General features: G+C 40.6%; 1 protein-coding gene across 13 annotated transcripts in view; it reads left to right on the top strand.

The window, feature by feature from the left end:
• The window catches only part of EHBP1 (EH domain binding protein 1), a 219,728-nt gene that overhangs the window by 103,608 nt on the left and 88,969 nt on the right, over positions 1–27,151 (top strand). For all 13 annotated transcript variants that reach the window (XM_056342895.1, XM_056342901.1, XM_056342900.1 and 10 more), the window contains 2 exons: positions 3,950–4,202; positions 10,609–10,795. In XM_056342895.1, the coding sequence (XP_056198870.1) occupies positions 3,950–4,202; positions 10,609–10,795 (440 nt within the window). The remainder of the gene's footprint in view (positions 1–3,949; positions 4,203–10,608; positions 10,796–27,151) is intronic.

Here is a 27,151-nt window from a genome sequence, read left to right as displayed (position 1 = left end):
GGGGACCCTCGTGGGGACTCTCCCTCCTGTGGGGACACTGAAGGAAGCAGAGAGGGGAAAAATAGTGTCCTGGATGGCAACAGGAGAGAGAATGAGCAGCCAAGTGAGTTCTGGTTGAGCCCCTACAAAATTCTGCCTGTGAAAGTGTCTTGAAAATGATATTTTTAGAAGCTCTTTTTATTTTACCCTGTGTGTAGGATTTGGTGAAATCTTTTAATTAATAGTAAGCCAGAGGTCTCTGAGTGCTGATCTGCAACACTGTGTGTGTAAGGCCAAACCTGTAGGTACTGTTGAGCTAATGAACAGGAGAATTTTGTCCTAGTTAGAGTTACAGCACTTGATCCATAGTGTTGAAATAGAAAGAATTGCAGAAACCATTTGCATTGCCCCTTAAAATCTGTCAGACTTAAACAAGCATTTAACTTGTTCCCAGGAGACTGTTAAAAGCAAATTAAAAGAAGTGTACAGTATAGTTTCAAGAGATTGTTTCCCTGAATGTTTTTAATTTCAGGAAATATTACTGACATAACTTCTAGTAACATTTGTTTGAATACTGCTGGTGAGTTATCAGCAAGTTTTGCTCAGACGTGATAATGTGTGTTTATTGACAGATTCATGTGCAGTTGCAGTTGATCTGTCATATGCAGTTGCAGAAGCACGTATTTGTAGTAGTGCACTCTCGATAAAATATTTTAAGATTTGAGCAAAGTATAAGTAGCAAAAATTTTGGTTAAAATGTCATCAATAAGTTGTACAATTTGAACGAGACATACAGCAGTCATTTTCCTGCATTTCATTAGGTCACTTCTGCTTTTTATATGAAACTGTCTTTTGAGGGCAGCTCTCAAAAGCGTTTCTGCTTCGCCTGGTTCATCAAGTCACTAAATGTGTGGCTAGTATTCTGACCAACATGAGCTTCAAGTCACACATAGCTATGCAGTAAGGGTGGGATTTGGCTCGCCTGATTTTAGAGATAACAGTTTGAACACAGCTTATAAGCTTTGACTGTAAAGGGGTCTAGCTCAGCTGCAGGTAACCACACTGAGGACATCTCAGGGCAAGCAGGGTAAAACTTTTGCTTGCCACGACCACCTGCACTGGACACTATAGTGCTCTAAGTAAGCCAATGTAGAACTTCTTTTCCGGTTTTATCTTAAAATAAATGAAAAAATACATTTAAAATGTTGGACTCTGATGTATTTCATCTATAATACTGTCAAATTTGACTTGATCATATTTGTGTTTTTAAGAATTTGCACCTTGAATGATTTCTTTTCCCTTGTCACTTAAACTGTAGACCTTCAATATTATTCTGTTGTGGATTTCTCTGAAACATCTTTCATATAAGGATGCAGGCTTATGAACAGATCACCGCGCAGACTAGGGTGTGAGCTTAATACCCATCACCTACTGCAGTAACTACCCTTTCTGCCAGGATAAGTGCCCAGTAGTTTATTCACTTTTATTAAGGGATAAGCATGTTGTATTTACTCTGAGGTAGGAGTGAATGTATACACTACAGCTGACATACTGCAAATACACACCCTAATTTATCCTGGAGTAGTTTTGTCTCTATGTCCATCTCCTGAGACACAGCTGAAACGTTGCTTTATAACATTCAGGTGAGGCTTAACCAATTTAAACAGTAACAGAACCACTTCTTTAGGTTTAGCTGAGACTACTGTTGCAACCTCGATTATTTGTGGGTTTTACAGTTAGTCAGAAACATTTGATAAATTAGTTATTTTTAGAAGACTTTTTAATAGTGTGAAGACTGACCATTAAGCATAATAACTTCTTGTGATCTCACTTTACATTTGTCTCATCCCATTTCAGTGCAGTGTCTGGTTTACACTTCTCCTCAGTCTCCCTTTTTACTCCGGTTTTTGACTTGCAACAGTCTTAGCTGCATTCTGAAATCGAAGTTAAATGTAAGAACTTACAAGTTACATAAGAGATAGATGTGTACTGTATATGTTGCTTCTACAATGCTGAGTTGGACCAGGTTGCTGAGGAAATAAACTGCAAACCTCACCTGGAATTAAAGGAATTTTTTAAAAGTAATTTTCTGAATAATCACCATAGGGAAATCCCACAGGCACAAGCACCATGTGTAGTTGCAAGCATGTCTGCTAGTTAAAACCTGCAATATTGTCTGGCAAAGTACAGTTTTATTTTGTTTCACCAGCTGAACTCGCCCTCAGTCTCAGATGAGTGAATTATCTCCCGAGAGTCCACATTGGGCTTAAGTAATATTTTGATTAATTTATTCTGTTATTCCAGCCAAACCCATTTGCTTTCTACTTTCTGACCACAGAGGAATGATGCATCGCTTCAGAAACAGACCTTTAGACATAGTGTAGAAAACAATGTGATAACGTAGTCTTTGAGGTTCAAATGTGAAGAACCAAGAAGAGCACTAGAAACATGAGGTTCTTCCTAAAATGACATCTTTCCAGTCCCTGGTAGGTTTCATTTTATCTGAGAAGGACTAAAGCCTTTCCTGCTCAAGCCTTTGCCCTGGTCTAGTGGCTAGTGACTACTCCAGTGCAAGATAGGGGAGCTGCCACCAGCAGCAGGGGACCATGTTCCTGTCCAGCTGGGGTGGCTCTGGTCCAGACTGTAGGTGGTAGTCAGTCACACTGCCTGAGGTAGGGCTGGAGACGGGGTGAACTGGAGGTTTACTGGCAGAGTAGGGCACACTTACATTTTCTAGCTATTGACCAGGATTACCAGCTTCAGTACATCATCCATCCAAAACCATGTAATGACAGCGCTGTTCCTTACGCTGCCCCTTCCCTGTGTTAGTTGTGTGACTAGTGGTTTTGTCTTCTTGAATATTTGTTTAGTGACAAACACAGTTGGAACTCCATCTTCTGATATTTGAGAGCCTTGCTATGAATAACTTCCAGAGTTTTTCTTTTAAAGCTAAAAGGTGTGTGCTTTGTTCAGTTTAGGAACCATACATCTGAAGAAGAAGAAGCACATTTTGTTAAGAATTATGTGGGACTGGTTATGGAAATTGAGGTTTTAATGACATTACGCTGAATTTCCCATTTGCATTGATTTTGAAAGTACATCAAATCCAATCTTGAACTGAGCTTCTGATCATTTGATGCTGCAGCAAGAGTAAGATTAACATTGCTAAGTGTCTTTGTAAGAAATGATGTATTGCTGTATGGGCGTTTGTATTCTTCGATATCCAGCAGCCATTCACTTTTGTGTAATGTTCTTTCGGTGGTGGCTGTTACTCTAAAGAACTGCATGCAGCTCAGGTTGCTAATAACTTCTTGTTGTACAGCCCAAATAATGGATAAGTAATTTGATTATCTGCCTCTTTAGGGTTAATTTAAATTCATTTTTACTGTGAAACTATGTATTGTTAACAGGAGCAGTTAGAAGTGAAAATATGTATGTTTTGAAATGTAATTACTGGTCATACCCAGTAACTGGTTTTTTAGTTCAGTTCATTTAAGAAATGAAAAGACCACCTACTTACTGTCACCATTTTTAATATCCAGTAAAAGTAATTTTATTAGAAAATACAGGATATATTTTTCTTTATTAAAAACTCAAATAAATAATTAAGAACATTTTGTTAGGATACAAATTGGCTAATAGCTTGGGAAAATGTTTTCAAATCTGTTGCGATACCATTTATAGGACAAACGAGAACTAATAACTAATCAGGTTGAAAGAGCTTTAGCAAGGAGAAAATGAAACCTATTCAGTATACTCTAGATGAAATGACCTTCTGAAAGACCTATTTTCGAATAAACAAGGTTACTCTGTAAATAAATAAAGCATGAAAATTCATCTGAGGATAGGACTTTATGTATTGAGAGTTAAGAAGCAGACCTTTTCATAAGCCTTCAAAATATAAAGATCTGATAAATGGTCTCAAATTTTTTCTGTTAAATATTTTCAATATTTTCTTGTTATTTGGTAGAACCGGACACTGAAATAGCTTCATCTTCAAAGCCTGAAGAAAGTTTCTACGCTGACAATTACAATCCCTTCAAGGATGAAGATGCCCCAGAGTACTTGAACCCATTTGATGAGCCAGATCCTGAGCCTGAAACATTTATAACTGTAAGAGATTCTCCTCCACAACCTGCAAAAAGGAAAAACGTCAGACCAGTGGATATGAGCAAATACCTCTATGCAGATACCTCTAAAGCTGAAGAGGAAGAGCTAGATGAGTAAGTATGATTCTTCATCTTTGAGCAGCTTTGGGAGCATTACTGGGATCCCTGGCTTAATCTTGAGGTGTATTGGGTCTAATCATGATGATCCATAATCACCTCCTTAGGCAGCTCAGCAGCAGGAAGTGCCATACCCCCAAGTCATGCTCTTCAGCTGAATGTGATCAGTTAGGAAACTTTTCTTTGCCTCATTGATAGTAAATTACTTGATAGGGAACAAGTCCATGTGCGTTTTTGGCACTTCGTCCCCTGGCAATTGCAAATGAGTCAAAAAGTAAGGAGCAGCAGAGCTCGGTCCTTCCTGTCCTTTTGGCCGTTATTTTTAGCATGTAAAATAATGGGTTTTGTCCATTATGATGGAGAGTTTGTTTAATATTGGTGCAATATGTAAAAAGGAAAAGCATTTCGCTACCTGTGGAGCACGTTTTTGAGCATCTCATAACACTGAATCTCTGTATGGGAAAGATAACACCATATGCACTTTCTCAGTTGTTTCTTTTATCATAACCACACACAAAACTTCTATAAACTCACACTGACTGCCTTATATTATTGTATAGAAACCTGAGAAGGAGTGAGAGCTTTTTGCAATAGCTGTGCAGCTTGGGAGGTTTGAAGATATATACTTACTCCTTGTTTGTGGCCATTAGTCACCAACCACACTACTCGAGAGACAGTTTATGGTGATTACATGCAAGCAGTTTTACAGACAACAACTGTAATTAACATTTAGATTTACATTATTTTTTAATGAGATTTATCATGGCATGACATTTGCATTGCTTTCGTATTCGGTATTGATACAGGTGTCTTATCATCATCTTTGTTTCCTCCGTTTATAGCTATGTTCTAGGAATTGAAGGATTCCCTTGTACTCTAATAGAAATGTATAAAGGACCCTTCAGGGTTTTTTTTTTCCTTTTAAAGCTCTGTGGCTGTGGATTTGTTGTTGTTTGCTCGGGGTGGGGGGGGAAAGGGCATTGGGGACTGATGCCTCTGCCAGCTCCATTCATCAGGGCAGTGCCTGAACAAATAGCATTGGCTGCTGTGTCTTCAGAGCTCAGTGTGATCACACTGGGGACGGTCACACCAGGCATCCCTGATCATTCACTGATCACCAAAGTCCGCAGGGAGAAAAAATATGTATGCTTTACACCCACAAAGATATGGGTATAGAGGACAGCAAAGACTGAGGAGAAGAGGAGAAAGAGCAAAATCTACATGGATGGGCAAGTGAAGAATTTTATCTTTTATATTCATACTCACATTTCCACCCTGTGCCAAATGAGCTTGCAGCAGTGTTGTAACAGGCAGCCTTGTTTTTTCTGTGTACTGGACTGCAGATTTCTCTAGCCCTTTGTTTACAACAGCTGCCGTATTTTAATGACCCCATTTTCTTTATTCCTCCTGCCCCCCGCCCAAGGATAAAAATAAACTCCCCATAGGTAGATTCTCCTTGAACATAAATCTGATCTGTACTTTCCTTATAAAAACAATGTCCCATACAAAGATGGAAGGATAAGTCAAAAAGCGCTGTAAAGTAGTTTTTTGTGTCTTTAACATGAGCTTTTTATGTCCTGACCCCCAAAGTAGCTCCCTGTCCACGTTTTCCTCCCAGGTTACAGGAGCACCATGTCATTGAAAAAGATGTGGAGACCATTTGTTAAACGTATTGGGTAGGACTGTGGCAAGGAGAACCTTTGAGTCTTTATATTGAAATGCTCTGGAAAAGTAAGTGTAATAATAAAACTCCAGTCTAGGAACACAGGACTTGTGTTACTAACTCACACCTACAAGCATTATTATGCCTTACCTCATGTCATTAATTTTCAAATTCTGCTAAGGTACGGTACAGTGAGCACCAAAGGAAAGATTTTCCTAGGCAGCGCCAGCTGGTAGTGTTTGTGCGCCCTGAATCATGAGGGTTTATGTCCAGATGTGTATTGTTTCTTACCTAATGTGAATATTGATGCTTTTATTATCTACATAAGTGGCTAATTTTCCTCTACATCCTGTTGAAGTCTAGGCTTCAGTGTCAATTTGTGGCAGACAGTTCCCCAAAAAACCAAGATCTTATATGAAATGTGTTTACTTTTATTGATTGTAAGTAAGTTACCTTTCCAATCCCATACGCTATCTCTTCTGCTGGCTTATCAAAACAACAATTAGTAGTGTTGGATTTATCTGCCATAAACAGTTGGTGTGTTGTGTATCTCTAGCATGTTCACCATTACTTGTCACTTGTCTAAATGGTGCTAACTTTTTCAATCTCTCTTCATACAGAAGTCTCTTCATCTCTCTAATCATTTTCACCGCACGTCTCTGGACCCTGTTATTTCTTCTGCTGTGTATCTATATTAAGATGTGTTGACTTGGCCTGAGCAGTTTATTCAAGACAAGGCTGAACAACTGAGTCATATCACGGCATTAGAAAACTTTGCATATTATTTTCAACCTCTCTCCTAGCATCTTGTCTTTTGATTATTTTTTGTTTTGTTTTGGGTAGTTTTTAATAATTTTTGACTACTGCTGGTCCAATGCTCTCCCCAGGAGTGCTTTTGAACCTGATAGATGGAGGGCATGAGAAATAGAAGACTCCTGAAAGACATTCGCTGTCGCTCAGGAAATACATTGTGTTTTTATCGCTGTGTCTTAAATGTTTCATCGGAGTTCACTTAATGCACCACTCGGCATTTTCCTCTCCTATTTTGTGTAAAGCATGATGATGTGTCGTGGGAACATGGGCACATCAGTTAGCATCAGGACCCTTGTCCCACTCTACTCTGGCAGATCCCTAGGTCTGATCCTGGACTCGGAGCTTACACAAAGTGCCCCAAGAGCTGAACTCTGACTCCAGTTTTGTAACAGACTCTCATTGTAATCTTGGAAAAGGTACTTACCCTTACTGCGCCTCTGTGAAAGATTTACCTTGGGTAATTGGCTTAATTGAAACATATTTCACTCATGGTTGTGAAGATAATGTAGGATTTCACAACACGCGTAAGCAAAGTGTCGTCACAAGCGTAAGCATAATGAGGCATTGCATGGTGCAGAGGGACTTAAGTGATCCAGTACATACATTCTGCTGTAAAGCTACACTCTCAAAACATACTTCCTCTGGCTAAATTCCCATACCTAGTAGAGAACAGGAACACATTTTCCTTTTCTTCCTTTGGGCATTTGAATCTTAGTGTAACATTCTGCTTTTGCCTTTTTTAATTTTCTACATTAAAATCAAAATGGTAGGTGGCTACCTGGTAATAAAGGAGAGCACAACTTGCTACGTTAAGTTTAATTATTTGAAAATGGCATAGCTCACAACTACTTAAAGTATAATGCTTTCAGCCTTAGTACTTCTGATTGGTAATATTGCCTGATCTTTTAACCCAGCCACACTGACAGCTTTGGATTTCCTCCTCAATAAAATGTTGATTTTTATGTATTTTATTTTTCTAGTTAACCAGTAGCTCTGATAAAAATAATTTTCAAATTGGTCAGAATAAAACTTGCTTTCAGATACTGTTTGGCTCTGTGGCTTCTTATCTAGTTAATCAATGCATGGCTTAGGATAATGCTGTCTGGCTGGAAGACTATCGAGTTGCCATCTATTGGAGCTGCCTGTTGCACAAGAAGCCACAAGCCACCACAATGCCAGTGGCAGCTTAATACCAGGTAGTTTGTCAGGTTTGGGTTTTTTTTAATTTTGTGGTGGACAGAGTCGAATATCTCTTTGGGCAAATTGTGTTGTATGAATCAATTAAGTAACTTCACATAAGCAAAAAGTATGGGAGTTGACCTCAGAGAAAAGTGCTTTAGTATTTCAGCTAAGGCTTTTTTCAGCCAGGCTTTTCCCATGTTTGCTTGCTTGTATAGCCACGTGGAAGCTTTTGGATGAAACTCTGCTACATGTATCAGCAGAACCCCCTGCCTTTAAAATGTAAGCCTCTTTGGGCAAGAACTCTTTTGGAGTTTTCTTAATTAAATTTTAAAAAAATTAAACTTAATTTTTCAATAATCTTCCTCGATATTTATAAGACCAATTAAAAGTGGTGCAGAGGGGAAGGTGGAGAGTAACGTGCGTGTGTGTGTGTGTGTGTTCTGCCCATACTATGAGCAAAACATGAGGGTTTAGGCTGGCTTTCAAGTAAGTTCTTCAGGAGAAAAGGCAGTCAGTTGTCTCCTCATAGCACTTCCTTCTGGTGCCTGCACTAGAGTACTGTTCTTCAAGATCATGCACAGCGCAGACCATTCTGGAGCATAAAAATTCAAAATACGGTTCTTCCAAACTTTTTTGCTCTCATTGATAAGGTGTTGTTTTTTCTTGCACCAGATTCATTTTAACACCTTAGAAATACACCTTTCTAATTCCAAGTACACAGAGGTAAATTACTTTCCTGCCAAACATGCTGTGGCTGTTGGCTGTTCAGAAGGCTAACTTGTTGAACTAAAGAAAACCTTGTGCTCTCCTGTAGAACACATTATTCTTCAGCCTTTATTTCTTTTATCTTCATTTTCACCTCCCTTTGAACTTTCTGGTGTCTGAAGACAGCTGAGCTGGGCTGTCAGCTAAATTAGAGCTACTGACAGCTAGGTGCATTCTCCACTCCAGCCTGAATACCCTCTTGCTACTGCCTCCCGTGGAAAACACCCATCCGTTTCTATTTAACTTGTTATTTTGATGTTGCCTTTAGTTTTGATTGCAGTGGTGGCTTTGTGCTTGATGGGCAGCAAAGTGGGAACACCTGAAAGTTGCCTTCAGTCAGCAGATGAGTTATTTTAGTGCTAGTCTTTCCTTTTGCTTCGGTATCTGGATTTAGATCTCTCTCTCTATAACAAGCTGCAGCACATTCTCCAAAAGGTCTGGAGGTTTGAAGCCCTGTCTTCGCTTACATGCTTCAGTAAACTTTGCCTTTCAGAAGTAGACTTATTTTCTGCATTGTGGGTTATTAGTTGTGTGCTTTTTCTTGGTGGAAAGAGGACAACGGTAAACCGCATTAAAATAAATTCTAAAATCAGTCCATAAGACTGAAAGACATGTTTTCATACTAAAAGTACACAAAGCTGAGAGAAAATTGGTGCTGTGTGAAGGTAAGCTGGATGAATAGTTGGTTTTTTGCTTGTGCCCAAGTTTTGCTGTTGTAGTTCTTTAAAAACAGTGTGTAGTAGCTCATGACGCTTAACCTGAGAGGAAATTTGTAAATGAGTCCAGCTACGTAGGCTCTTCTCTAATGCTGTATGCACTGTGGTTTCCATCCAGAGTTGAAGTCAAAGGACTGAGGTTATTTGTCATGATTAGTTGTGCTTTATATAACTGTATGCAGATAGCTCTTTGGGAATTGCAGTGACTTGGTTACATAAACATAGTTTGAGATATATGATAAATATATCTTGCAGGGAAGGTATGGACTAGAAATGAATTAATTAACATGTCAGTTTTGTAATTAACCGTCCAGTTTGGGATTGCAAAATATGAAAAGCAAAGATTATGAATAAAATAATTCAGTGAGAGAAGGTTCCCATAAGCGTCCTTAGTGGGGTACGAATTTGCTGGCTTTCGAAGCGTGAGGTAGAAGCCATTATTTAATGTACTATTGATTGATATTTGATGTATCAGACAAATAGATGAAACTTGGAAATGCTGTGGAAGCATTTTACTTAGGGTGGAACAAATGCGGAGTTGGAATGTGGATGCCAGAGTTAAGAAGAAAAATTCTTTGGACTGCGTCCATGTGGTGGAAGATGTTTACTGTGTTCCTTGAACGGGCTTTAGTTATAGAAGCACTTTCAAAAGAGAGGGATGATGGCTGTTGGTGTCTGTAGAGAGGTATACTCAAGTCAGCTGTGGTTTTCTTATGCAATTCTCTTATCCAAAGAGTGTTCTTGAACTGGTGTGGTGCCCGTGTGCTGCAGAGCTTAAAATACCCCGTGTGGGTTGCGTGCCGTGGAGGCCCGGCTTTCGGCCTGGCAGCGAGAGCCAGGCCCCTGAGGCCGCACGTGAAGTGGCCCGGTTCCGCAGTCCGTTCCAGCGACGGATTCTTCGTTCTGTTAGAATATTAAACAGCCAGAAACTTCTCTCAGATTTCTCGGTATTGATCTTGTCTGTAAATCAGATCACCCTTTGATAGATAGTGAAGTATAACTGAAGAGTGCCTTTTCAGCAACTGATAGAATTTCAGTAAGTTACAGGATTTTATAACATTTACAGTAATTCTGACCTAATGCAGTTCTAACTGTTGTAACTCACTTTTCGATCATGAAAAAGCAGTATCTAAAAGGATATAAAAGCAAAACATGTATTTATGTGGGATAATAGAAGTATTTTAGTCATTGACTGAACAGGTCTTATTTTTGGTTTTAATTCCAAGGAGACAGCAAAGAAATATGTTTCCCTTCTTTTAATTAGATCAAATCCATTTTATGAACCAAAATCAAGCCCTGCTTTAATTAAAGTTGCTCCGCCACAAGAAGCAGAAAAGAAGGTGAAAAGAAAGGCTCCTGAACCACCAAACCTCTTGCCAAAGACAGAGACCGGCATGGGTGAGAACGTGTCAGCTATTCCTGCATCGAGGGAGCTCTCTTCCTCTCCTAAGGTAGGTTTTTCATGCCAACATTTCGTCTTTCTTATTAACAGTACCTTTATGTGTATTGTAGACATCCTATTTATTTCTGCAGGCCATCTTAAAAGCATTGCTTATTCTTAATAAAGTGTTGGCTCATCTCTGTTCGCTTGCTGGTTCATAGGGAGAGACCAGCAGTAGGAGCTTGCATCTTTTTTCTTTAAGGATTTAATGACAACAATATCAGCAACTGCAGTTTCAAAGAAAAGAGTCTTATAGTAACAAATGTTATGGGACAGCTGGATGTGCCATCGAGAGGGAAGAAAATCACATTGAACAATACATTGTCTTGATCTATTGTAATGCCACTAAGCCTTGCCCATGTTGAAGAGTCTGTCTCTACATTTCTGTCATAAATCTGGGTTTTAAGAGCTTAGTACTGGATACCGGTTTTTTGTATTGGGATTTATATATGTCCAATTCCATAGGTATGTCAAAGTAATTTTAAAAAGAAGTCTACTTTAAATCAGATTAACTGTTTATTAGGGGTGTCCAGGCTAAGCATGCTTATATATGCACATGCATCTGTGTCAAGGGGAAATAGGAGTTAACTGCTGTTGAAGAGGGCAGTGTGAGACATAGGTATTTTAGGATTACAGCAGCTAACTTCTCTTGGTGTGAATTTCAGCTCCAGTGTTTCAGCAGTTAGCACCACTTACGCTTTTTAAAACATATTAAGCGTTTAATAGCTATGTTAATGGACCCTTCTTAAAAATTAATTTGATACTTGCTGACTGCTCGTTTTGAAGGGTAAGAAGATGAGAACAGAAGGCTTTTCTTCCAGCACATCTCGCCCAATTTATGCATCTTATCATCTGTTTTGCCTTGTATTGGAGCTGCTGTACTTTCATTTATGAATTGAATGAAACTACTTGTCATACTTATCATTTCATTGCTTAATTACTCACCCAGGTTGCTGACATGTCCTTGTCTGTTCAGGCTCTATCTTGCTGTCATTTTACCACTCACTCAGGGTAAAGAGTATGAGACCAGAAATCTGATCTGGTGTGTCTGTTTGTGTCTGCTAACAGCAAAACAACGTAGTAAAGCCACAAGCACAATTCACAAGTTACTCTTAATATGCAAAACCACAACCAGGGAAATATGAAATCAAAGCATAGCAGTTTCATAATGCTCTGAGGTGGCGTTCGATGCTCTTCACTGGAGTTTCTGTATGAAATATATTGGGCATTATTCCATTTCTGGAGTCTGGCCCTCGGGTCGTAGCAAAGTGGCCAAAGTAAAGCACTCTGGTACTACCAGGCAGAGGAAAGACATCTGTGGAGGAGATTTTATCAGATTGCTTGATGGAGGTTGTGCCCCCATTGCTCGTTGTTTGAGAGGGGTTTTTTACAGGTCTGCATCCCAGGAAGTGCGTCTTTCTGCTTTATTTCATGTCTTTGTCATGCTGAAAGAATGTATTACTACTGGTTTTGGTGGCTGTAGTTTTTGTCCACTCCAGACTAAGTTTTAGATTGTTGGAAAGCTGGAATTGATGAAGAAACAGCGCAGGATTGAAGTCGCTGAGGAGACTGTACTGTTACAAACACAGTCAGGTAGCTCCTGCTCTTACGCAGGGTGTTAGTTCCCCGATATTTCGGAACCTGCCTGCTTGCCGCTCACCTCTGCCACTGGTGCTGAGGCGCAGCTGAGATCAGTCAAGGTCCAAGTCCTGAAACACTGATATTCATTAGGGCTACGAGGGAAGATGGAGCTCCATGCTGACCTTCTCTCATACAGGAAAGCTATAATTTTTTTACAGGATTTTGGAGGATATGAGGCCATTAGAGAAGGCTCCAAAGCAGATGTCCTGGTTTATTATATTACAGCTAGAGTGGAAAGTTTTGCTGACTGGGTGTGTTAAAATATTGTACGGTCACTTGCAATTCAGAAAGCTTTCAGTAAGCGCCGTCTTTTTTTCTGTGCTTGAATTGTTTCTCTCTAGGGTGATCTAATAAAGTTAGATCAAAAGCACTTTACTTGGAATGCTTTTTGAAATTTGGAAAAGTACTGGCATTTAAAAGAAAAGAAAATTAAACAATTTCCTCACACCATGGTACAAAACATCGCCCAGATAGGACTTGGACTGTTGGCACAAATAACTTGTTTGTTTATTACTCAATAATAGTGTCAGCGTTTAGCAACTCTGAAAAAACTTCCATCAAAAGGTATAGGCAATATACAGCCATGAACCTGGCACATGCCCACATGTTGGGGGAATAGTCCCATGGAAGTAAACTTAGGCAAAAGGAAGTTAAATAACATATCTTGTTCAGTGTTTTGTCCAAGTTTGCTGGGCACAGAAAGCCTCTGCTACAAATCTGCCCAGAAGCTAAGTGTCATAGGAAATGGCTGTGGAGCAGAAATGCTAATCTTTAGATTACACAAACGCAGCATTAATATTAGAAGTTTAGGGTTTAAGGAAAAAGATTCCAAAAATGCTTCCGCAAATCTTTGACAGAGTATTTGGAGCTCATTTTTTCCTTCACATGCTAATGGTGTTCATCACATTTGCTGAACAGAAAAAATAGAAATGCTGTTATTAACAACTATATATCAACAAGTTTATTAGGTGGAAATTGCTCCTGAAAGATGATTTGACGCGCGGCAGATTCCTACTCAAGTACAGGTTCCAAATACCTGAAATTGTGTTACCCTATTATTTTTTTTTTTAATGTTCCAGTTTAAAAATAGGGCAAGAAAGGTTGTTATCTTCCAAAGTATACACCCCAAAATTAAATCCCTGGGGTACAGCTGGACACTAAAATTGCTTCATTCAGTATTCAGCTGCAATGAGCCTTCAAGCATTGGCATCCAAGGTATAGAACACTTCCACAGAATTGCAATTGTATTTGCTATTGAAACATAGCCTGAATCCAACATTTTACCATTACCCAAATAGTGGTGTAAGGTGTTTCTCAGCTGAGGAATACATCTCTCTTCCCACGGGTGATTTTTGGTTTTTTTTTTTTTTTTTGTGTGTGTGTGTGTGTGTTTGTATGTTTTCATAATTTATAAAAGCAGTGTCTGCAGTAATGAAAGAGAAGAATAAAACAATGATTTTTTTTAGCAGTCTGGTTTTGGACATGTCTCATGTGGGAATAGAATTAAGCTAACACATCTAAGTGAATTGCAAAAGGCCTTCTTTTAAGGGAGTTGTATCGTTTTTTAACAGCTGAATACTATTTCTAGATTTTCATGGAATCACATCCAAAATTAATTACCCCTGTTATTCCAAACACCACAAAAATCCAGCTTCTAGTTCCTTTGTTCAGGAATGTATGTTGTACAAGGTAATTCTATGTAAAAATTTCATGTAAAACTAGGCAGAAGACTCCAGAAACCATCTTCTGATCTGATGGTATCTAGCATCATGCCTGGTATCCCCAGGATGAACAGAGTGCTCCAGGGTGGAGTCACAAGTTGGTATGAACTTTCGAGAGCTCGGTGATCAGTGGAGATAGCATATGAGACTGATAAATAGGTGTTAACTTTAACAGCCATGAAAATGGTAGAACAAGAGTTTGAAGCGAAGACCAGATCTCACTGGGGGACTGACATAAAAACTTACTTCCCAGATCATTGGTCAGAAAGACAAGTGGCAAACCAGATGTGGATAGGATTTAACTTTTATTTTTGCCTTGAAATGGTTGTTCTGCACGGTATGGAGTGCGTATGCCTGAAGGAGTTCTAACCATGACTACAGCAGGGCTTGCCCTCAGCCTCGTCCCTTCCCAAAGATGTTGCCTCGCTTGGTGTCCCCTCACCATTCCCTAATGTCTTTCAGGTGTGAGACAAGGGTGCAGACGAGGCCGTCCCTGCCTGCCCAGACCCGAGGGTTTGTCTGTGTGGGGCTGGTTGAGCTCATGAGCAGCGGTGGTTTAGGCCCTTGCCCCTTTCATGCTGCTCTTCACAGGGGACCCGTCCTCTTCTTTAGCTGCTGTAAGAACATCCCAGCTTCTGTCACCTCTTTGGCTGCTTCCCGCATACCTCCCTCTGGGCATTGTTGGCAGGATCACAGAGGGGTTGAGGTAGGAAGGGGCCTTGGGGGTCATCTGGGCCAACCCCTGCTCAAGCAGGGCCACCTACAGCCAGTTGCCCAAGACCGTGTTCAGGCAGCTTCAGGACATCTCCAGCATTCATCTGATCTTTTTCAAATGTTTGCCATGTGCTGCTTCCCTGAGCAGTCGGTCAGCTGTAGCAGCAATGCCTTTCCAAGCCTCTGTACTGTCTTCCCTTTGAGCAAGCCCCTTGGCTCCCTCGGAGACCCTCACGTCACTGGTAGGAGGGGGCAGTTATCTGTCACAGACAAGGCAGGGTCTAGCTCTCCGTAAGGGTCTGGCCAGCTCTTGGTGCCACAGTATTAGCTCAGTAATTGCCATATATGGGTCTGGAGGAAGTTTTATTTCCAAATATTATTACCTACTCACACTTTCTAAAAGAGTATCTTAATTCTCTCCTGTCTTCCTTCCATGTCTTCTCTAAACTAATCTGAGTTAGCAGAGCAAGCCTAAAAATGTGAAGTCTGAAAGCCTGGAATTATCCCACAGTTAATCATCTCAAATGGCTTGAGGACTGTGGTGTGCTGGCTATATTTAGGTGAGTCTGACAAAGAAACTGCAAAGCTGTAATTCAGCTCTTCAGTCATCAACATGCTACAGGGCTGTCAAGCCCAACTGAAGCCTTGTTGGGCTTGTTACCATCATACATGTGTTACTGTTCTCCACATGGTTTGGATAACCAGGTTCTGCCTTTCACAGAGGTGATGGAGACTTCAAATTTCTTCTACTTGTTGTTGACTTTGTGGAAAAAACTTGAACGAAGATGTTTAGGCTCAAAATTTGGTATTAGACTAGTGCATAGCATGCATATCAGTGCACATCATCGCTTTAGCTGATTAAAAAATGTACATACCAACTTGAGCTCGGTGAAATCTCAGCCTCCATATCTTTTATCTTCCCTACGTTACGTTGAGTTTATTGGAAATAAGATCCAGGTTTCAGTTCCATAGTTGGCAGCTGTGTCCTATGGTAGAGAAGCTGAAGTTGTGTGTCTCCACAATCATGGATTGTGTTGCCTTTGTGAGAATGAGAAGGCAGGTATGCTACTGCATTTATGTGGGAGGTGAAGAATTATTTACTAGGGAACAGGAGAAAACAGATAATCACTCTCAACCGTAGAGTTATTTTTAAGTGTTAAAAGAAAATAGCTCCTGCACGAGATTGGCATTGCTCATCCACTGTTTGGAAGAATAGCATATGTCCTTCCCTTCGGGAAACCACTCTGAGAAAGGCTTTTCCTGCTGGGTGGTAGTTTCAGTTTGTTGCCAGACTGCAACCGAGGCTCATGTTGATGGCTCAGGATTCCGTCGGGTTCCTGGATAGTGCAGTTACGTTACCCTGCTGAAAGGCAGCAGCTGTGGCCTGTTTGGTGAGTCTGGCTTGGTCTCACATCCTTTCTGAGTCTTCAGGGTCTGGAAGCCTGTTAGACACATGGTTTACAGAGAGGCTACTGCAGGCTGACTAGTCATCAGCCTGGGATTTGGTAGCCCACAGACCTCCCCCTCACAGTTGCCTGCTCTACACAGAGTATCTCAGTAAAGGCAACTCCTGCACTCTGGTCTTGGCGATAGGTGTTTCTCTGGCAGTACATGATTATGGGAACAGACACGGAATTGATAGCAGAACACAAGATGCTTTTTGAACTTGTCCTTGGATGGTTGTTGAGTTACACCTAACAACTGATGAAAGTATATAGCACCAGGACAGGATGATAAATAAGCTTAAGGCTGTCATGTTAATGTGTGTGCCATTCTCACCTTTATGAGTCACTGTTGCTGACAGTCACAAAAATGTAGCCACTGGGTTTGGTGCCTGTAGACAAGAGCTTGTGATGGCCTTTTAAGTTGGCAGAAAAGAATACACGTTCATGTAGCAGTCCAAAGGCAATAATAACATTTCTCTTTGTCGCTGTCATTGTTTAAGCATGCTCTCTCTCTCTTTTTAAAACCAAAATTAATTGTTTTGCATGCCCAGTGATAGTCTGATCTCTCATGCCAGGCAGACTAACTGGTTTAAGCTCTAATGAAACATATTTATAGGAAACGTAGTAAGAACTACAGCATCCTATTTTTTTGCATGACATGATAACCCATCTCCATCCTGTATCCTTTGTAATCCATTGTGTATCTGCAATGCTTCTGTTCAGGCGATTCAGAAAGATTTCTGCCCGGTAGGCAGTTTATCCTTCAAACTGCAAAGGAGGTACAAATTACCTCCTTATGAAAGAAGTTCTCAAATACTTTTCAAGGGAATGACAAGAAACCTGTTGTTTCTTTTTTCATCCCCACCCCCACCCCCCTTATTTCTTCTAAGGCAAAATAAATGCTTAGAGATGAAGTGCAAAACACTCAGGTGAATGTAGTGGAAGGGAAGGAAAGAAATATTTGATATGGTACTTGGCACAACTCTCCAAGCCAAGATCTCGGCAATCTCCAGTTGCTCGCTTTTCCCACTTATATTTACCTTAGTGTTACCAACCTTATGTGACTGAACAGTAGGAAGAGCTTAGCTTAAAACACAGATGCAGTAATGCAGCCAAGCAGAGAAATTACATTTAACTCCAAATGGTAGATAAAGATTACTCATTGTCTCATGGTATCAAAAGTATCTCAGTTGTCCATTCAAATAAGGCTTCCTGGCTCTCTGGAACATCTAGTTTAACAATTTTGCTTCTTTCCGGCTTCACATTAGCTGTAAAGGAATTGTGCAGCTCATTTGCATGAGATCTTTGCCACTTCCTATGCAGACAGATAGTTCCTCAAGCCCAGGGAAGACCTGGGAGGAAGTGGACAGAATTTTAAGATACGTACTGTTATAGACTTGTGCAAAAAAGGCACTCCGAGAAAATGTGCCTTTGCATACAGCCCTAAGACATTTAATCTTTTAATAGGAAGAAAGACAAGCCACACACATAGTGTGAACAGAGATAGTGAGATAATTGTTTTGAAGCACAGACAAAATTCGTTAAGCTTGCAGCTTTTCAAGTGTTAAGTAATGTGACTCCCATTTGACACAATTCTTAAGTAATTTCTTATTACTGTTTGCATGAGTTGTAAAAGATGTTTGTCAACTTGACTAGCTACGTGGTGTTCCTTACTATTAACCTGTATTTGGACATAAAACAACCTCATTAGAATACGTGTTAGAGTAGGGAGCGAACTGTTCTCTTTACTTCCAAATGCAAGTGTAGTATGTTCTATTTTGCTGAAGGTGTGGGTTAAGGAGTATCTTCCCCTTGTCCTCGGCTACTGCACGCTTCAGGGTCTGGATTTACTTATTGCCTCAGTCCCTACCCCAGCTTCTCACTTTCCCTCCTTCCCTGCCCCAGTTGTGCCAGCACCAGCACTGACCGAGTGAGTGAGCTCCACAAACACAGCACTGACGCGGGCACGCAGCAGGACAGCATCACCCACCAGGGAACCCGCCCCTTGGGGGGGCAGTGTGCTGGTGTGCAGACTTCGCTTGCAGTAGCTGCAGGTTCCGGTGATGCAGCAGTACTGAGGCTGGTAGTGCCAGGAAGCAGCCTGGTCAAATCAAAAATGCAGCCTTAACTGAATCATCTACTGCTGTTTCATGTTCAAATTGTCTTTTATGGTTCCAATTTCCCTCTGTTCATATTTGTAGCAGAATAATATTTTAAATAAATACCTTTAATAATCCAAGTTCCTGCCTACTGAATGTAGTTACTCTGTCAGTATAGGGAAATTAAACTCTCTTAAGCTCTGTTTTTACTGGTTTTGTGGAAGTTGAGTGATTTGTTAATGAAGGGGGCCCCTGTTTGTGCAGATGGAAGTAGGGATGCAGTATATCATTGCAAATTATCAGATAGCTAATTATTACAACTTCTACATACTGATTCTTATACTTCTGTATCATTGGTGACCAGATACTCACTAATTTCTCTGTAAATGAGATGTTATATACATGCACACACATATGTGCATATATACTAGTAATTTTTAAAGTAAAATTATCGTCTTACCTGTAGGCCCTATTTGTCCAAAAAAAACCCAACCAAAAAACTGATGAAGGCAGAGAATCTTAAAATTATTACAGTCTTGAGGGTTTGAAACTGAACTGCAAGTGTGAGCTTTTAGAAAGTGACTTTTATGAAAGTACAAATTGCATATTTCTGGGGGAAATGGGCTTTCATTCCATGGTGGTTTTCAGCCTTTCTATTTTGTCTTGGAACTATGATGATTGGAGATGCATGCCTCTGTAGTATCAAAACCAGGACAAACTATAGCACAAACACGAGTGCATATTGTGGAGAAATTCTAGTGGTTCAGTAATGTACAGGAGGGGTAAGCAGCTTTATTGACTGTTTATGTGAGTAAGAGTTCCCAGGACTGGCCCTTAATAAAATGGATGCCCTTTTGAGATTGAGTCACCCAGCTGCCCCAGATACCTTACTCCTAGAGGTGACTGGTTCCCTCCCTTGGCTGTAAAAGAGCTTAGGTAAGTTAGACTTGGCTAACTAATTTGATGGGCATATAAAGTTGGTGAGATTAATTGTCCCTGAATATTTGCAAACTCTTGTGTATATGACCGAAAGAATAGACCCATGATTGGACAGGAAAAAAATTTCTCCCTTCAGTATGTGTGCATGAATAGGAGACGTAGATAAAGAGTAGGAGCATTGATGGACAGAGTTGTTCAGCAAAATGGAGATCCCCTGATCCCCTGCTTTGCTTTACCCCACTAATTAGAGATTTTGTGAAAACTGGTACAAGGAGTGGCGTATAACATGCGATAACCTATCCATGAGCAGTCACAAAAGAGACCAGCAGAAGGGATGACTTCTTACTGTCCATTAGGATCTGAAGGTGTTTGAGGGTCATGTGTTTGTGAGTAGGTTTTTGCTTACCAGTGGTCTCCTTAGGCTACCAAAGTGGTAAATTCTTTCTTAGTTAAACATTGCTTGTTTTGCCTGTGTGGTTTTACTGTAGCAGTTGTCAGTGTTCCCATGACTGGTGCCAACAGGAGTCAATTTTTAGATGTCAAGGGTACAGATGAAACCAAGCCCGCCCTTGTTCTATCTCCTGCTTCTTGTCCTGACTGCAGTATTTTGCACCCATTTTCTAGCAACAAGCTAGCTGAACTGCTGTCAGAAAGGTTTAGGTGGTGCAGTTCGGTGGTTGTATTACCTCTGAGAGATGCTTCCATCAGAATTTGAGGTTTAAGACCAGACAAGTCAATAATTTACACACATGTGCCTGTAGCAGGATATGCATGGGTTTGGAGGCAGAGCTAAGCTCCTTCCAACCTCAGCCCCTCGCTCTCACCTTACCCCATTTCCATGCACACACAGCAAGAAGCCAGAGCGTTATCTAGATGAAAACACATCATGACATGCAGGTCTTTCTGCAGAGCTCATGACTCATGCCACACTGTATGTGTTGTTACACAGGGAACTAGTCCAGATGGTGTTGTTTGAGGCAAGGGCCAGCGGAAAGGTACTGCTTTCTCTGACAATTAAGCAACCAAATGCTGTCCAGGAGCAGTGAATATTATTATCCTTTCCTCTGTCATGGATTCGTCATGTGGCGCTGAGCTAATCTCCTGAAGCAGAGTTTGGACTGTGGTGGTTTTTTCAAGTTCCCAGCTTAATCCAGCCATCTTCAATTAGCAGAGCTGCTGCCTGACTCAAGTGCCATGCAGCTGACAGAGTGCTGTTTCGTGGCACATGAAGTGTCATAAACCAAGCAGTTCTCTGTAAGGTCACGTCTTAGGTGGCTCAGACTGAAGACTCAAAAGCAACAGCTTCCAATAATTTGGAGTTGGGTTTTTTGTAGGCCTCACTTTTTCTTTGCCTAAATAGACTGCTACCTCACAAGGATGTCTGGAAGATTAAATGTTTAATCTTCTAGATTAAAATGCCATAAAGATGAACACTGTGAAAAAGCCCTTTGATGAGATTAATGATACAGTGTTCAGTTCAGGATCCAGGAAGTGTGCAGCAGATGAGGCATGAGGACAAAGAACTACTAATTCAGGAAAACAGGGGTACTGGGTAATGCCGTTCAGTGACATTGTTCATTGAGTGTCCTCCGTGAGGGACAGCTCTAGGTGAAGTACACTTACAAGATTGTATCATGATGCAAATATACGAAGGGTGCTAATTAACATTGTACATGTAACCACTGTTTTGTAATATACCAAATTCTGAACACTTGATTTGGCATTTTTAAGTGCTGCTACTTAAGTGTTTGGCTGTTTCTTCTTTAGATCCTTATTAGTAGCGGTGATGCAGATAACAGGTCTCCAGGGCTGTCCTAGAAAAATCTAGCTCAGCTCTTTCTGCCATTTTCGTAATGGGTCTTTAAGGCATTTCTGTGTTGATGGTGCAATGCAGCTCCTACTGAAATGATGGAAACATTGTCAGTGGTGCCTGCAGCAGTTTTGGGTTGCACCAGTTAGTGCTTCTGCAGAACGTCTGTGCAAATAAGGTTTGGTAATTTCACCAGTGTGATGACATTCAAAACCTCAGTTTTCGTATTTTTATATTTAAGTTACATTTACAAATTATAGTACTCAGATTTGTCATCATAAAATATTACTTCACTTCTTGTGGGAAAATATGCTTGTTAGATATGTGATGACAGTATTTTTATACGCTTTATTTCATCTTGGAAGTTTAAAATGTCTGTGAGAAAAAAATCCATCTCTGGCAGCCACTGGAGAAGCCAATGGGCATAGTGTGTATGGTGTGGCAAGAAAGGGAAGGGTTGTTGCTATGTGCCGTTGCAATGCCAGCACCATTGCATGTAGGCAAACTGTAACAGAAGATACTTCTTTCCTATTTTATTTTTTTAATGACACTAATACTAGAATTTCTTTTCCCATGTGGATATATGTGATGATTTATATAAATTGTTCAGTTTCCTTGAATGAAGTCTCCCAACAGTCTGTCTTGGCAAGAAGCGTGAGGCTGGTCACGTACGACACATACCCTGACCTGGGAACTGCTTCAAGGCTGCGGAGGGCAGAGGAGAGGTGGCCTTTGGGTGGTGGGAATAGCGATGGGAATACCCACGCTACCTTTTCTGGACTGTGGCTTCCTACACGAGGAGGTGAACGGAACACCTGGGGTCCCAGAATAGAGAGAGAAGCAGAGAGTGGCAGCGGGGCATCTCCAGGGGGAGGGCAGGGAGTGTGAGCTGGGCTCTGCCGAGCCTTTGGGACAAGTGCCTTCGTTGCACCCATTTCTGCTGGATCCAGAGGGGACTGGTCTCATGGAGATGCCAAAGATATTTGCCTGAAATGTGTCCCTTAAATACCCCAAAAGTGCATAAATGCAAGCCGTTAGGAGCTGCCGGGAGCATTACAGTTTCCGCGGTGCTGCAGCTGCTGGCCGGCAGCGCTCCCACGGCACGGTTGGGGTCCCCTGGCAGGCAACGAGCCGCGTTCAGTACAAACCCCACCGGCCGGGCGAGGTGGCCGTGGGCTGCCACAGCGTTTGGAAAACAGCCGCGCCACGTTGGCTCAGAGATCTGGGCTAGCTTCTGGGGTACCTGATCGGAAAATCCTTATCTGCCGGGAAGGCCTTTTGTTTTATTTCCTTTTAAGTTATTTACCTTCACCCCCAGGCGGAAGGCAGCCAGCAGATGGGCAGACGGTGCGGGGCCGCAGGCTCCTGGCGTGGGTGCCGGAGGACAGCCACCCTCCTGCCACTCGTGCTAGCCTTGCAAGGGGCACCGAGGACTCGGAGTCACGTGCGTGGCTTCACAGGCTATTACCCCTGCTTGGTTCGAGCTTTGGTCTTTAAAAGGTAGAGGAAAGAAGGAACATTTCTCCTCTCATAAAACCTTTTTGAAACTACCATCAAAACAAAAATCCTCAAAATCTTTGAAACAAAAACCTGATAAAGCCTACTCTTCTTCTGTAGAGTTGTTACACCTTATCGGAGAGCCATACAAGCAGAGAACCGGGCAGCTTTTCGGTTGAAAACGACTCTTTCCAGTGTTCCCTTGCACCTAACAAGGAGCTCAGCACAGTTTCAATAAACTGATGTTGCTGTTGGCTTTTAGCTGTTAGGTCAAGCTTTACTGTGGGGCTGGTTTGGTTTGAGCCTTGGGCGCGCTGTGCATGGTGCGCAGCCCTCAGCAGAGCTCCCGGAGGACCAGGGCTGACAACAAACAGCCTCGTCCTCCGCTTGCCCGAAGGGTGGGTTTGGCTTCTCGCGGCTGGCAAGCACCTCCAGCTGGAAATAAGCGTGTGTGAATAAATATTCCTTTGCTTCTGTCATGTTGAGTTATGGACGTATTGCAAAAATAATTATCTTCCCTTCATAAACCAGTCTGATAGCTAGCTTTGGTTTGCTTACTGATTCACTGTTCCTGCCAATCAGTCGTTGGTTTGGGTCAGATACTTAAATACAGGAATAAATCACAGGTCTGAGCCAGAATGCCTGGTTTCTCATTGTTGTTGGTTTGGGTTTGTTTTTTTTTTGGGGGGGGGGGGTGGTGGTTTTTTTAATTGTTGTTGTTTTGGGGGAAGAAAAATTAGTCTAAACCCAAAATTGCTTCTGTGGGCAAATCTATAGTATGGCGATGGCCCTACAATGACATGTTTGTATTAACTGTTCTACCCTGCTTTGTAAAAGTATTTTTAGGCAGAATTTTGCCTCCTATATTTGAAATAGCGATCACCATTAGTTTTAGATGGGCTGGTTAATTAAATAGATTTGTGAAGCTGGATATAGTGAGAATTAAAAGCCAGGAGAAGCAGGTAAGCCATATGTGCCAGAAGCTAAGCCCTAGGGCATGCAGAACTGGTAGTGTATGTGTATGTATGTTGTATGCATACTCACTAGCAAATAAGAGTTAAGTGCCAGTCTTTGTAAGGAGAAAGGATCAAGCCAGTTGGAAGGAAATTGTTGTATTCCTGAGTTACTAGAAGAAATATGTTGCCAATTCATATTGCAACACAGCTATGAGGACTAGAAGCTGCATAATAAACCAGGTACTTCTGAGATAGTGCCGGCACACTAGCTGCGTGTTCTACAACAGCATTTTTTAGCCATGTTCAACACTGTGCTTGCTATCGCTCCTCCATTTGTTGAATTCAGGATGACCTTTGCATGAATAAAGTCAAATAGGATTAAGGCAGGAATTTTCAACAATGGGAAAGAGCAACAGATGTAGCCGACTTTGAACGTGGGAGGATTGTTGATGCACGGTTGCCTAAAGGGAGTGTCTGTGGCGACAAAAAAAGGGGAGAAACCCAACAATTTCCTAAAAAAATTAACTGCATAAAAGAAAATAAATAGAAAAAATCCAAAGGAACTGAGTAGTCCCGGGTTTTATTGAAGTCAAGCTGCCTGCATGTTTTTTTGACTTGCTGCCTCCTTTTAAATATTTTTTTTCTACTCTTTCAGAAGAATTATCTGTTCACTGCGACTGCCACTATATGAGCTGTCTGAGGGTTTTGAAGGGTCTAACATATTTTAGATTTGTGTGGTTTTTTGAGTTGTTTTAAAGTACATTGGTGGAATATCAGGGAAAAAGATGTTTCTCTGGAGAGTTAGCCATTTGAATACAAAATCCAGATCCTACTAGTATTTTTTAAAATTTTGTTTATGCATACATATGTAGAGACTGTTAGAGAAAAGGGGAAATAAAAGGTTGAAAACATATTTAAAGCAAGAACTCTTTCTGATATATTTTAAGTAGTTTTATACTTTGTTAGATATACTGAATTTTTTTCATCTCACTAAAAAAGAGGACAGGCACGTGAGTGTTTTATTGGTAGATTTAGAGAAATATGTTTGTTCTTTATAGAAGTATTTGGTTGCTTTTTTAAAATACAACCAATTTTTTGAAACTCACTTGGTTTCATTATTGACAAGAGCTATTTTACAGTTTAGTAGATAGTTGTGTTAATCCCTAAATGATACTTCGTAGTCTGTAGTAATGAATAATGCACAAATTTTAAATATAGTTCATATATATAATTCAGACAAATCAGGTTTGAAAACCCTGCATGGGAAAAGCTTTTAAAGTGTGAATGAAATCCTGTGCTTTAGCTCAGTGAAAGGGCTTTAAAGGAGCTAGCTAGAAACTGAACTAATTAAGGAAGTCATGTTGTAAACATTATGAAAAATATTGGTGAGCTTATATATATTAGAAGTTCAACTGTAATATTTAAGAGCTTGATTGAACACCCACTGATTAAATGCCTACATTCTGCTTTAAAGAGAGCTATGCTGTTGAGAGGGCAGTCTCTCTGTAGAAAAATCATTTGGATTCAAAGGATGTAGCATGGTAAAACATCCTCTAATACAGCTTATCCTGCCTCTTCCCATACTCCTTTAGAGCAGAACATGATGAGGCGAGCGGTGGGTTGCCCACTAGCTGATGACATGCCACTGTAAACTCAGCAGTCGTAGCACATGTCTCCTGTCCACAAAAAAGGAGCCTATCAACAAATATTTTTTTAAAGAACAAAAACAAAACCCCCTTGTTGTCTGGGATTGAATATCTTGAAGAACATAGCTCGAGGTGCAGGGGGCTTCATTAGTAATTTTTGTTACCTTAGTGAAGATGCTGTGATGTTTAATTTTGGGACCGGGAACAACTCTGTAGGCATGTAACTGCTGTTGGAATTGAGGGGTGCGTGCCCACGGTGCTGTAGAAGGTGGGCTGTCCCTACAGCCAGCCCCCAGGGGAATAAGGGCATTAAGCTCACAAATGTGGGCATAACTGCTGGCAGTGATTGTGCATACACAGTTGTGTGAAAGGCTGTCATAGTCACAACAGCAAAAACTTCGGAATGTATTTTGAAACAACAGTTGGATGGTGAGTATTAGACACCTGTGTTTTTCTAACCGTTCATGAGACAGCTCAGAGTTCACTGAAGGCAACAAGAAGTTGAAGTCCTTCAGTTGCTCCTAAATTAAGTTCCTGGGCAGTGAAATTTTTTCATCCAAGTTTCCATAAGTATGAACTGAGGCAGGTTACAGCAGTTTCCAGTTCCTCAGTAGTCTTTTGAAAGGCAATCTGCAAGTAAGAGTACAGTCCCTTTTTTTGGTGGGCCAGCCAAAACTCTCCATTCTCGTTCACTTCATCAGCACCTCTGCGACAGGAGCTGTAATCTTAAAGCCTTGCAAGGGTGAAATTCGCTGGCTTGCTTCAGTGCAAACAGGTCTATGAAATCCAACTCATCCAATTAAGATTTAAAAATATCCTAAAGTGTTACACCATCCAATATAATTATAAATAAAAATAGTGTTAATATTTTTTTCCATTTAGCTGCCTTGGATTTTACACTTCTGGAGTGTAATGAAAGTAATTTTTACTTACAGAACAGTCAGAATGTGTTTCTGTTGTTTCAAGTGACCTTAGTTATTTTTTGTATATATATTTAGAGAGAGAGACACACACACAGTGTGTATGTGTGTATTTTCTTTGTGTGTGTATATAGGCATATACAAACTTATATCTTAGTATATTTGTTCCTATAATAAGTATGGTTATTTGTTACATTAAAAGGTAGATTGTTATATGTATACCTTTCTATATAACAAATATACTTTTATTATCTGGATGCAGACTTTCTAAAAAGTTAATTCAGATTGCAGTTTGATACAGATGGCTTAGCAGATCACGATTGAAGTGTTTTGTCCTAGAACCTGCTTAATTACTCAACCATATTCAGTGACACTGTGACCCCTTTTCATTAAGTTGCCAAAGTGCTCTCAAGAACTCCACGAAAAGCTTTGTTTTTAATCACCTTAAAGTAATGCTGAAGAATTGATGCATTTCTGCAGTGCCGGTATGGAAGTCGGTACTATCAGTAAGTAGTCTGTCATCATGCTCATTGACAGCACTGGCTCAGGCACATAATGTCACTTTATCCTTTGTGTCGAGACATGTGTGGATAGACCAGAACCCAATCAGTAGGCTTAAGTATAAAACTATGGCAAACCAAATAGTGTTTCAGTTTACACATTCTTACAGCTATAACCACAACTCTTTTATTGTACTTAAAATGCTAATGGAATATTACCATTATTATTTAAGGAAAAAAGGGGGGCGGGGGAGACTGCTTTTGAGGAATTCTCAGGGAAGGAGTTTTCTCTACAAATGCATTTAACTGTTTTTACATGTATTTCTAGCCAAAATACTAGGCATTTACAAAAAGCAGGTTTTGGCTTTTGCCTACTCAAGTTACGTTTTCTTTTAGCACAGTATCTTTTTATATTTACAGTTGTTTTCAAATGTAGAACCGGAATGTGACATAGGTATGAGTAACAGGGAATAACCAG

This window comes from Falco biarmicus, chromosome 6, assembly GCF_023638135.1.
Source record: "Falco biarmicus isolate bFalBia1 chromosome 6, bFalBia1.pri, whole genome shotgun sequence".
NCBI lineage: Eukaryota > Metazoa > Chordata > Aves > Falconiformes > Falconidae > Falco > Falco biarmicus.
This window is presented reverse-complemented; position numbering and strand designations above follow the sequence as displayed.